The sequence below is a fragment of the Chiloscyllium punctatum genome, chromosome 13 (genome assembly GCF_047496795.1).
Source record: "Chiloscyllium punctatum isolate Juve2018m chromosome 13, sChiPun1.3, whole genome shotgun sequence".
Taxonomy (NCBI): Eukaryota; Metazoa; Chordata; class Chondrichthyes; order Orectolobiformes; family Hemiscylliidae; genus Chiloscyllium; species Chiloscyllium punctatum.
This window is the reverse complement of record NC_092751.1, coordinates 89715305-89728764: the sequence shown is the minus strand read 5'-3', so window position 1 is coordinate 89728764 and position 13460 is coordinate 89715305. Positions and strand designations below refer to the sequence as shown.

General features: G+C 43.2%; 1 protein-coding gene across 6 annotated transcripts in view; it reads left to right on the top strand.

The window, feature by feature from the left end:
• The window catches only part of arhgap22a (Rho GTPase activating protein 22a), a 309850-nt gene that overhangs the window by 217238 nt on the left and 79152 nt on the right, over positions 1 to 13460 (top strand). The window contains exon 1 of one of the 6 annotated variants that reach the window (XM_072583187.1): positions 4801 to 5116. The exons of 4 other annotated variants lie outside the window; for them this stretch is intronic. In XM_072583187.1, the coding sequence (XP_072439288.1) occupies positions 5065 to 5116 (52 nt within the window). In that variant the 5' untranslated portion in view covers positions 4801 to 5064. Of the gene's footprint in view, positions 1 to 4800; positions 5117 to 13460 lie in introns of those variants that run through there. One more of the 6 variants, XM_072583184.1, reaches the window with a different exon arrangement.

The following is a 13460-nucleotide window of genomic DNA, read 5'->3' as shown; positions in this document are numbered from 1 at the left end:
GATAAACCCAGCTGTGGAGACTGCAGTGTTCAAGAAGGCAACTCATGTACCTCCTTCTCAAGGGCATTGGGGATGAGCAAAAAATACCAGCCCAGCCAGTGATGCCTGAATGAAACAAGCCGAAGTAAAAATACAATTTCAAGCACAAAATTCTTTGTTGTGTAACAGAATGCTATTTTACTAATGAGTAACACAAGATAGCCACTCAACACTGGTTATAGATTATCTGTAAGTAGAAGACTTAATACAGTCTGTAGCATAAAGGGCTAATAGCTGTTAACAAATGTTCATTAGTGTGTACTCTTGTGATTTTCAGTCTCCGCCTGTCAGAAGCTGCTCCTGATATTTATACTCCATCAACTCTAAACACCTTTGATGTTCTAATATTACCGTTACAGTCCGAGAAACATGAAGAGGCCATCGTTTGTGGTTTATAGCATTAACAGCATTTTCTTTGGCCATGGACCCTCCTGGATCTTTGTCTTCTGTTGGAGACAGACTGTCAATGTCCTGTTTTAAAAGAGAGCCCTGTTAATAACATATTGATACAACAAGCATTTGACTAGAAAGGATCGTTTTATGTATCTGAAAAGACAGGCATGCTCTTGAAGCATTTCCTCCTGCATATATCAGGACAGATGCAAGAATACCAAAGTTCAAAGGAAACAACAATTTATATTGCATGAGAAAAGGGGTGCTATTGGTTGGAATGTGGACCCTGATTGGTAGAGGTGTTGTCATGGAGAATGTACCAGGAACAGGTCAATGCACATGCTTTTGTTTAAATTCAAAAAAGGCAATTTAACTCTGGTTGTAATGCCTTAACCAATCAAAACTCTTTACTTATGCAGTATAAATTGTTGTACTCTTTGAAATTTGATATTCTTGCCCTTTCCCTAAATGAATGCAAGATGAAAGTCTTTGACAGGGAGGTTCTTTATTTCAAGTTCTGGATGAGCAACTGACTTGCTATCACAATCTAAAGCATCTTCTGTTGACAAGTCTTTAACTATTTAGGTGACATTTCTCAAATACCCTGTCATTTGATATTAAAATGAAGGAGAAGTGGGGAAGTTAGAAATATTCTGCAACTCAAATTACTGCACTATTGCAGAAATCCCCCTTTCCACAAAATAGCAAACGTCACAGGAGCTGGAGCAGAAGTGGAAACTCGAAAGCTGCTTATAGATCAATGGATTACAACTGGAACAGTGAAACTTGACCAACAGTGTCCGTGACATAATATTGCAGCCCCCGCACAATATAAATGAAAAGGATATCTTTAAAGGGCATTTGTAGACATTTTTAGTCAACCTGTCCAGATGTGTTATGACACATCTCTGGAGCAGGTGGAACTTGCACCCAGGCGTTCTGGCTCAGAGAGAGGGAGACTACCACAAGGGAATGTGTAAACCTGCCCACACCATGTGGATGGTTTAACGTTGTACATCCAGGCACGGCAGTGGCTACGGAAACAAAAGGCTGGCAAATCTCAGCAGATCTGGCAGCATCTGTGAAGAGAGAAACTGAGTTAACGTTTTGAGTCTGGTATGACCCCACCTTTCAGTTTCTCCAGCATTCTCTCTCTTTCAGTTTTCCAGGATTGGCAGTATTTTGCTTTGAAACAAAAGGCTGTTTGCTCGAGTTTCTGTGCTCACTTCTTAGAATTTCCAAACCCCGTTGACTGTTTCTGACCACGTCTGGTTGTCTTAGCAGTGTCATGGTGTTTATGGCATTATTCATACACTTTACAGTCCCCCAGTTACAAATTCCACTGCCTCTGTTAACAAAGAGATGAGTAGAGAAGACAGAAAGTGAATCACTGTAAACTGTTCTCACAGTTTACCATGACTCAGGAAGGATTTCCCTTATTTCCACTTGTTCCCATGATATCATTTGGTCCGAGAACCAAGTGGAAGACTTCCTCAAAGAGAAACAGGAAGTACTATCTAATACCACCTCAACAACTGTTTCATTGCTCTGTGGGTTACGGCAATTTAAGTGCACATCCATGTTCTTTCCAAGTGTAATAAGGGTCTCTGCCCCAACCATTACATCAGGCAGAAATGCTATTATAGGAATGAGGAGCGATTCAGTGTATCTGAGCCATTTCAGTGGAGCTTCATGAGATTGATTCCAGAGATGAGGGGTCTGTCTTATCAAGAGAGATTGAGCAGTCTAGGCTGTTTAGAACAATATGTTTAGAAACTCTCTGGAGTTTGAAGAATGAGAGGAGATTTAATTCAGATATACAAGATGCTAAAGGGAGTTGTCAAAGTAGACATAGAAGGGATGTTAGGTGAAAGTGAATACTGCAGATGCTGGAGATTAGAGTCAAGAGTGTGGTGCTGGAAAAGCACAGCAGGTCAGGCAGCAACCAAAGAGCAGGGAAATCAATGTTTTGGGCAAAAGCATTGAGGGATGTTTCCTCATGTCAGATGGTCTAGAACAAGAGGTTATCGTTTTAGGATTTGAAACCAAGGTGAGGAGAAATTGCTTCTCTCGAGGGACCACAGAGTCGCGGAAACTGAGCCTTCGATCCAACTCGTCCATGACGACCAGATATCCTAAATTCATCTGCCAGTATTCCATTTGCCAGTATTTCCCATATCTGTCTAAGCCCTTCCTATTTATGTACCCATCCAGATGCCTTTTAAATGTAGTAATTATACCAGTCATCACTACTTCCTCTGGCAGCTCATTCCATACGAATCTGTGGAAAGCACTATCTCAGAATGTTGGGACACTGAGTAAGTCTGGGGAGGAGAGAGACAAATTTTTGATTAGTAATGGATTGAAGTATTATGGAGAGTAGGCAGGAAAATGGGGTTGAGGCTGAGATGAGATTAGCCATGATTGTATTAATTGGCAGAGCAGGCTCAAGGGCTGATTGGCCTACTCCTGCTCCTAGTTCTTAGGAATTAAGGAAGATGTACTTTTAGTACACAGACTAATAGAGTTGGTACAGCAAGGAAAAAGGCCATTCGGCCCACTGTATCCTTGCTGGGCATCAAACATCAATCTGTCCTACTCACATTTCCGAGCACTTGACCTATCGTTTTGTATGCTGTAGCATTTCAGGTGCTCGTCGAAATAGTTCTCAAATATAAACTAGTTCCTCCTTCTGTCACTTAGCCATAAGTGACATGAAAAGCCTTTTCAGACTTACGAGCCAAAAAAATGCTTTTTAGCGAAGCTGCAGTGATGCAAGTAGCAGATCCACCATTTACGTTTGGGATCATCAAGGGATCCCAGAGACCACTCCCATCAATGGAGGGTGGGGAAGTAATTTTTTACAAACCCTCCTAAAGATTGGGGTGACCTGTAAGAATATAACTTTTTCTAATTGCTGGGAAAATGTAACTCACATCAGATTGAACATGTTATGACGTGATGCTGAAAGGAGCAGACATTTTTTTTACTCTTGGAAGATCTGCATCTTTCATGTCCTGGCTATTCATGTCCAGGATAAGACTTTAATCCTTGGAACGTAAGAGAATGAGGGCTGACCTTGTTGAGGTGTATAAAATCATGAGGGGCATGGATAGGATGAATGCATATAGTCGATTTCTCAGGGATAGGGAATTGAAAATGAGAGGGGATAAGTTTAAGGTGAGAGGAGAAAGATTTAGGAATGACCTGAGGGGCAATTTCTTCACACAGATACATGGAATGGCCTGCCTGAGAAAATGGTTGAGGCAGATACAATGGCAGCATTTATAAAACATTTGGATAGCTACATGGATTGAAAAGGTTCAGAGGGATATGGACCAAAGGCAATTGGGACTAGCTGAGTGGGCACCATGGTCAGCATGGACCAGTTTGGGCCGAAGGGCCTGTTTCCATGCTGTATTACTCTATGACTCTATTTACTTGGGCCAGCTCTGAGCTGTTCAGTATTTGATTATGTTTCCAAATTCCTTTAGTGTGCGTCAGGGGAGATGATGGCCTCAGTGATGTTATTGTTGGGCTGTTTTCCCAGTGACCCAGATAATATTCTGGGGACCCTGGGTTTAAATCCCACCACAGGAGCTGGTGGTATTTTGAGTTCAATAAAAATCTGGAATTAAGCGTCTAATGATGACCATGAAACGATTGCCAATGGTCAATGGCAAAATCCTGATTGGTTCAAAGGAAACAACCATCCTTGTCTGGTCTGGCCAACATGTGACTCCAGACCCACAGTGATGTCGTTGACTCTTAACCACCCACTGGGCAACTAGGGACGGGCAATAGATCCTGGCCTATTCAGTGATTCCCCTCATCCCATGAATGAATTAAAAACAAAGGTCGGGTATCACACAAGGAGGAGAGGGGTAATACGATAACAGTCACAAGCAGATTTGTCGAGGCATGAGTTCTCCTCAAATATCCCCTCACATTTAAAATACCATTGTATTTCTAATCCACAGGACTGTATGTAGTAGGAATAATAAATCACAAATAGCAAAAGCAGTAGGCCTAATTTTCCTGTGGGAGCCGATTGGTTTTGAATGAGTTAAAGTCAAGTCCACTGTCTGCGATTCCTCACCCTTTCCTTCCACAAGCCTCGTTGATTTTTGAATGGTTTTTCTTTGCAATAGGAAACCGCATATTAATTTTTTTTTGTGTGTGTGTCTGGCTGAAGATGAATGTGGTGCGGGGTTGGGGGGGGGGGGGGGGAATGAGTGTGGGAGCTTGTGACTGGTGGGGTCTGATGTCTGGTATGTGACCCACACATTGCCCGATAGCACAGACGGTGAGTAATCAGAGAAGTGCTGTGTGTGCTCGCAGTCTTCAGTCCCTGCACAGGAACCGTCGGGACGTTTTCCCCGTGGAGTCCCTCGCTTTGAAAAGGAGCAGGAGCTGCAGCTGAGCAGACAGCCAGCTCGCAAACTGCTCTGCCTCACACCCCACTGAGAAGTGCTCCTTTCTTTATCTGGCATCACCTCCAACAAGTCGAGAGAGTAGCCCTTCCTCTGGACTGCTCATTCCATCTCAGAGCCATACTACTTCACTTCAGCAGGAAATAGAGAGAGAGAGAGAGAGAGCGAGCATCTGCTGTGCTGCAGACATCTGGAAAAAATGCCTTTCTTCTCTGGCAAATACATAAAAAAGAGAATAGGACTGAATGGAGGTAAGCCCTTGCTTTTGAAGGTGCCCTTTTAAATTTTGTTTGCCGTTATTAGATGGCGAATCGCCGTTTGGAAAAAGAAATGCTACATTGATGCCAATGTCAGTGGCATTGTGAAGCTTGTATTGAACTGTTTGAGGGCAGGAATTGGCCTTTCCTCTGGCAGGCTTCACAATCTGTGGATGTTTGCGTATTATTCCTGGATGGTTACATGGCATTTGCTACAGTTCTCCCTTTCTGCTCTGAAAAATCTATCAGAAAGCAGAAGAATTTTCTTTCTCTGTCTGGTTCAAGGAAATGACGTGCGTGCTTTCAAAGTTGAAAAGTTCCAGCATGGAAGGTTATGTCCTCATTCAGCTCCCTCTCACCATGACCCCCCCCCTCCTCAGTGCATGGCCAGCACCCAGTAAAATGTCCTCCCAATTAAATATTGACAAGACTGAAATGCTCATTCCTGGCTCCTTCCTCATAAATCTATCCCCAAAGTTGTCCACTTCTGTATTTTCCTGGCCGCTGTTTCAGAATAAGCCACGTTTTTCATTACTGAGGCAGCCTGCGTGGTCAAAAGCTGATTTTGCGTGACTGAAGACTTCTTTTGATTTATTATCCCTGCTACATAGAGTCCCATGGATTAGAAATACAATGCCATTTTAAATATGAGAGGATATTTGAGGAGAACTCGTGCCTAGGTAAATCTGCTTGTGACTGTTATCATATTACCCCTTTCCTCCTCGTGTGATACCCTACCTTTGTTTTTAATTCATTCACGGGATGAGGGCGTCACTGTCTGGGCCAGTTGAGATCACCCATTGCTTCTACCGAGTTCTATTCACTCACCTTCCATTGACCTATTTTGACTACAGTCTGGCAATATCTTGACTTAAAAAAAATTCTCATGCCCATTTTCAAATCCCTCCCCTGCCTCACCACTCCCTGCCTCTGTAACCTCCCCCAGCTGATCAACCTCAGAGACCTCTATGCCCCCCCACCCCAATCTTTGGTGCGATGGCTTCAATTGTTTCAAGCCTTTTATTAGGCCTGAAACCTCTGGAATGTCCCCCCTAAACCTTTCAACCTTTCTTCTCTCCAAATCTTTAAATCCTACTTTTTTGACTGTCACTTGTTTCCGTGCTGCCATTGGATTACTGTCTGATTCATCACCTGTGAAGTGTTTGGGAATGTTTTAAATGTACATTGTTTGCGTGGTTGGAGGGTTAGAATGATGTGCAATCCTCCTGTCAATTCTGATGCGGTGTTCTGGCTCACGGATTGGTCTTGCATTAATTTGTGCTCAGTAGCCCAAATTTAGATGATCAGAATACCATTGGGCTCTTTGGGGTGACTAGTGTGCGGGAGGGGAATGATTGTTGACATTCGATGCATTTGTTAAGCCACACTTGGGGATGTCTGTGAAACCAGAATCGGTTAGCGACACCTATAAAACTTACCAAGCGATATTAAATATGAAGTGCACAGCTGCAGTGCATGATGGAACCATTGCTCTCGAAGAGGTGGTGCCCTCAGGCAGTGAAAGGGAGACCTAACCTCTGTCACTGCTCCGAAAACTTGAGGCTTGTGTTTGAAACTCACTGGAAAAGGAGACCAGATTCCTACCAGCTGCTTCCAATTGTAAGCCTTGGGGGCAGAAGTTGGCCATTCAGCCCATCAGATCTGTTCTGCCATTCAGAGAGATCATGGCTGATCTGATCGTCCCCAACTCCACTTGCCTGACTTTTCCCCATCACCCTCGATTCCCTTACTGATTCAAAATCCCACTTTCTCAGTCTTAGATGCACTTAATGACCCAGCCTCGACAACCCACTGTGGGAAAGAATTCCACCAATTCACTCCCCTCTGAGAGAAGACATTGCTCCTCATCCCGGTCTTAAATGCATGTTCCCTGAGACTATGCTGCCCGGTCCTAGTTTCTCCCAGGAAGGGGGAAACAGCCTCTCCATAGCTACCCTACCCAGCCACCTCTGAATCTCATATATTTCAATGAGGTCACTTCCCATTTTAAATTCTAATTAGGCCCAACCCAGAACCCCCTCTCCTCATAAGAGTGACCCTCCAGACCTGGTAATGACCTGGCTTATTGTCCCTGAATATCTGCAACAAATCACTGCAGTAGGCCCCAACATAGTCTAAAGGTTTTCCTAAGAGGCACCTCACACCCCACGACACTCATATGTCCACAGCCATCATCATCAAGAATCCACTTTGTGCAGAAACATAATTGCCTCAGACTGCGAGAGATCAACAGCAGAGCTGCATCTGTACGCTCGCATTGAGCTGTGGGAAGCGATATCCTGCCTCTACATCTACTGAGGCCTCTGGAGACATACCCTGTCTTCAGATTCAAATACCACCATAATTTCAGAGACATTAACTCTATTTCTCTGCAGTGCTGCAATTTGCATAACCGATTCAACTCTGTTTTACGTTCTCAGAAGTCACTGATTGGACAATTAACAATGTCTCTTCCACTGACTTTGTCCTTCCTGGACAAGAGCTGTCAGAATTTCATACAATTCCCTTGAGTGTCTTCAAGAGACAACATTGGCAAAAAGAAGGCTTGCTATTAATTCCAGGAGCAGCAATTGCTGTTTTATATGCTGTTGCATTGTTTTGGAACCTTGGAAAAAAATAGTCAAAGCAACAGTAATTTTAAAAGGGAGAAGAACAGACAAAGGAAGCACTTGGTGAGATCATTGCAGGAGAGAGAGAGAGAGAGAAAGAAACTGACACCACAGGGTATATGAATAGGAACGGTTTGGAGGGATATGGGCCAGGTGCTGGCAGGTGGGAATAAATTGGGTTGGGATATCTGGTTGGCATGGACAGGTTGGACTGAAGGGTCTGTTTCCATGCTGTTGATCTCTATGACTATTTTAAGGTGCTTTTTACAACATCTCAAAGCACTCTCAAGGCAATGGATTTTCTTTCTGCAGTGCAGCCACTATTTAATGTTGGAAAGAAGGCAGTCAATTTGTAACTAATAAGGGCCCCGATACAGTTACAGAATCCTAACCAGGAATTATGTTTGTGCAGTGTTTATTGAGATATTATTGACCAGGAGATCAGGGCCTGGATTTTTATGAGGAAAACACATCCTGTGCCTCTTGAAATACACACCCGACCCATGTAGGAATAGGGTGAATCTAGCGACTTACAATCGAGTGTGTGAGGAACATGAGTACAGAGGCAGGTTGGGTTCAGACCCTTCAACACAGCAGTCCAGCTCCCAATGTGATTTAAAGGCCCTCATAATGCAGCCCACATCCCTAAAACATCCTCCTCCATGCCTCATAGATCTCCCACGCTACATCCATAAATGATTCACCTGTATCCACTAGGTACAGTTTTCAAGAGACTGGCAGTAGCATTAGGGACTACTTTAAAATTTTTTGATGAAGCTAAACTTCTAAAAATCTCATAGAATACTGAATTTCAACACAGCGAACACTAGGGGGAAAAAGACTAATCACAGGAAGCACACAGACAAACTAAGAAGCCTCATCCAAGGGATAATCTGTTATTATAGCTGAAACCATTAAAGCTTTTGAAACTCAGTCAAGCATTCATAATTGTCACATCTGCCAAAACAGTAGCATGCCTGAAACTAACAGATGGTGTTCAATTTCTATCTTAAAGCAGAGCACACAGGGAGGGGAGCTGGTGGTGAGATTGCTTTCAACTTTAAAGAGCAGGGGTTTTATTGTCAATGACCAGAAATACCCGTCAATTTTAAATCACAGTACAAACCGTGACAGCAGGAATTTAAAAGAAACTTTTTAAAAAAGCATTACAGCTATCCCCTGCTTCTTGAAAGTTCGCTTTACGCCATTTCACTTTTGCGAAAGACCTAGTACCTGTTTTCACTGATCGAAAGAAAGATTTTCGCTCTCACAAGAAAAGGCGAAATTTTTCCCATATAGATTAATGCTTCTTCACTTCGCTATTTCAGCTTATGAAAGGTTTCATAGGAATGCTCTACTTTTGGATAGCGGGGGATACCTGTGAGTCACTTTGCACAGTTATAAAATTTGACAACAATTACACAATGTAAGAGTCAACCTAGCGTCGGACAGATTTCTGTGATGATTCTCTGCATTAAAAGCATTTCTATGTCAGGGTACGGCATCTACTGATGCTATTCAAAGAGTTAAAACACTTTGACTTGGCTGTCAAAATAACAGTCACCCCTCAGTAGTCTTCCCCCAATGGTCATGACCTCTTAAAGGGGACATGTTTTTATAAGGCTCCAACACCACAAACATGGTGCCTGGAAGCCCTCATCATGGAGAACCTCAGAAGAGATTTTGTGCATTTTACACAGCAGGTCCCCCCAGCCATTAAAAAGTCCACACAGTAATGAGTTAGATCATGAAGGCAAAGGAAAATTGTTCTTCCGAGAGAATTTTCTGTAGCATTTTGTTCCCAGATTCTCACTTCCTTTTGGAGGCAGTATGATGGCTCACCAGGGACCCAGGTTTGATTCAAGCCTTGGGCCACTGTCTGTGTGGAGTTTGCACATTCTCCCCGTGTCTGCGTGGGCTTCCTCCAGATGCACTGGTTTCTTCCCACAATCCAAAGATGTGCAGGTTAGGATGAATTGGCCGTGCTAAATTGCTCATATGTTCAAGGATGTGTAGGTTAAGTGCATCAGTCAGTAAAATGTAAAGTAATAAGGTAGGGAAATGGGTCTGGGTGGGTTACTCTTCGGAGGGTCGGTGTGGACTTGCGCCAAATGGCCTGTTTCCACATTGTAGGGTTTCAATGAAGAAAATATCCAGTCCCAGAGTAAAACATGGCTGCTCTTCCTCCAAACAGAATCTATTCACATCTACTTGAGCATGGCACCCTCACCAGTGCAGCACTCCCTCGCTGCTGCAGTGGGGATGTCAGCCTTGGCTGTCGTACTCTGGATTGGGACATGCATCCAAAATCTTGTGACTCAAGAGGCAAGCATGCTACAGATGGAAAGAGAAAGTTCAAACCCCACTGGGGCAGTTCCCAGAATTTGAATTGAGATTAAAATGGAAGCCAGAAATAAAAGAGGTGGTGTGTCCATCTGCCAAATTGTTGTAAGAACGCAGCTGATTTCACTTTGGGTGGGAGGACACTTCACTTACCCAGAGTGAAACCTGGTAATACCCTGGGATAATCCACAACTCCATCTGACTCCATGTGGCTGGCTCTGAACTGACCAGGCATGCTGCATAGCAGCACAACTAATGATACAGTGAGAGTTTATTTCTTCCCCAATACCAGACATTACTTTGATGGACAGAAAGTAAGACTCAGTGTTTGACTGCACCACCTGACTTTCCATGTTATACAATGCAGGGAAACTCTATCTCAATAAGCATGACTGCTAAAGTACTAAAGTGTTATTGTTTCTCAGAGGTAAAGTTAAATGTATCTCGGGTCAGAGTTCTTCACAAATAACCATATATCTTTCCCCCACACACAGCCTCAATATGGATTTCAATTAGCTTTTCCTGCATTTATCATTTTGAAAAAAAAGGGGTGGCACGGTGGCTCAGTGGTTAGCACTGCTGCCTCACAGCACCAGGGACATGGGTTCAATCCCAGCCTCTGGCACCTGTCTGTGTGGAGTTTGCACTTTCTCCCCGTGTCTGGATTACATTAGATTCTCTACAGTGTGGAAACAGGCCCGACAAGTCCACACTGTCCCTCTGAAGATAAACCCGCCCAAACCCATTCCCCTACCCTATATTTCCCTCTGACTAATGCTTCTAACACTGTGGGCAATTTAGCATGGCCAATTCACCTAACCTGCACGTCTTTGGACTGTAGGAGGAAACCGGAGCACCCGGAGGAAACCCACGCAGGCACAGGGAGAATGTGCAAACTCCACACAGACAGGTGGGAATCAAACCCAGGACTAACCACTGAGCCACTGTGTCGCCCACCGTGTCTGCCTGTCTTTCGCACGGGTGCTCCGGTTTCCTCCCACAATCCAAAGATGTGCAGGTCCGGTGAATTGGCCATGCTAATTTGCCGACAGTGTTAGGTGCATTAGTCAGGGGTAAATATAGGGTTGAGGAATGGGTCTGGGTGGGTTACTCTTCGGAGGGGCGGTGTGGACCTGTTGGGCTGAAAGGCCTGTTTCCATACTGTAGAGAATCTAATCTAATCATTGTTATACCCTGGCCTATATAGCTTCCTTGTCTTTGTTTCAATATTCCAGCATCTGTAGAATTTTGTTCTTGTACTCTGAAACAGATTATCCACACCGTCAGTGCTGTGTAATGTCTCGGTCACAGATACTAACTTATGGAGTCAGTAGAGAACACCACCTAGAATTGTTAAGCTCCAGACCTAGTTACATAGGGTGAGCACACTGCACAAAAACAGACCATGCTGTCCAACAAATCTGTGCCATACATACAGCATATCCTTCAATTCCTTTCTCCTTTGCGTACTTTTCTGCAGTTCCCAAAATAAAATATTTATGTTATTCACCTTTACCATGTGCTGGGGCATACAACATCCTCACAGTTCTTTGCATAAAGTTGTTCCTAAATTAGTCAATGGATTAGTTCATGACCACTTTGTACTAATGACCCCTAGTTTTGACTTCTTCCAAAAATGGAAACATCTCCACATTTACCATTGTGAAACATGAAAGGTTCAGAAAAGATTTACAAGGATGTTGTCAGGGTTGGAAGGTCTGAGCTACATGGAGAGGCGGAATAGGCTGGGGCTGTTTTCCCTGGAGCATTGGAGGCTGAGGGGTGACCTTATGGAGGTTTATAAAATCATGAGGGGCACGTATAGGGTAAATAACCAAGGTCTTTTCCTCAGGATAGGGAAATCCAAAACTAGAAGGCATATATTTAAGGTGAGAGTGGAAAGATTTAAAAGGGACCTAAGGGGCAATTTGTTCACACAGAGGGTGGTGTATGTATGTATGAGCTGCTGGAGGTTGGTACAATTATAATATCTGGATGGGTATATGAATAGGAAGGGTTAAGGGCCAACTGCTGGCAGGATTTAAGATATCTGGTTAGCATGGATGAGTTGTACCAAAGGTTCTGTTTCCGTGCTGTACATCTCTATGAGTCTTTGACTCTACCCCATGAAACTCTACCATTACATTAAAAAGCCCAATAGGTCATCTCTGTGTTGTCCTTTTTATAGGAGTTGTTCCCAACCTGTTTGTCCTTCCAGATAGTTCCATCAATTATCCATAAACACACAATGGCTTATTTAGGACCTTCACTATGGAATTAAAACTGATAGTTTCAATTGGATCATAGGACTTTACTCATTACCGAAATGTAGCGTAAGAGTTTGAGTACCATCCTTAAACTTTTAATGGTCACATTAAGGTTTGCTGAGTGTACTGATAGGAACCATTAACTATGGGATCCTTAGTTGGGGTTGTTAACCTGGGACAATCAGGGAGCCCTGGCTGACAGATATAAACAGGAGATTCAGAGAGTCTACTCATTCTAGGGATTGGCTCTGAGCTGGCTGGTCAGAGCCCATGTACTGAGCACGTGTAAATAAAGGGTGACTTTGTGACAGGATACCGGTCTGTGTGGAGTTATTTCATTGAGAACCTGGAACTAGAAGATAATCAAAAGAGGCTTTCTACCCTTACAATGTGGAAGAGACTGTAAGCTAAGGATAGTGGTCAATCTCAGGATTGGTTCTTAGGAGTATTGACTACCACTAACCCTTTATATATTTTATTTAATATGCACAAGTAAACTAGGGTCACAAAATTTATAGTTAAAGTGAAAAACTAGGGCAAAAGTTCAAAAATGAACCTGAACAGAAAGGTAAGAAGATGATTGTTCTTATAAAATATTTAATCAAATCTCTTCTGTACACATGAAAGAAAATTCAATTATGGATTTAATTGTCGGGGAAGAAAAAGTCCCAACGTTATATATTTAGTTCACAAGAGCCTAATCCCAATAATGAGCTTCAAACAACTAAATGACTGAAACCAAACCAAATATGTATCAAAGCATTTAAAACTGGCACCATCTGCAAAAAAAATGCTTTTGGCAAACTGTTGCTGTTTAGCTCCCGAGCGCCACAAAGGTAATGTAAATCTTGTGTCGTGAACACATCCTTTTGGTGCTTTCTTGCTATGTTGTCTTGCCAAAAATGGTCCACTTTTAATTCTCACCCCTCCCCATGTCATCCTTTAATAAGTTAAACACTGGGTTAAAGCAGACCGGTAAGTGAGGATGTTGGTTGGCAGGCACTATTAGTCAGAGGTCTGATTCATCCTGCACGGTTCATTCAGAAATGACTGGAAACAGAGCTTGCTGATTAGACCTCCCCTTTTCTATTAGTAGGA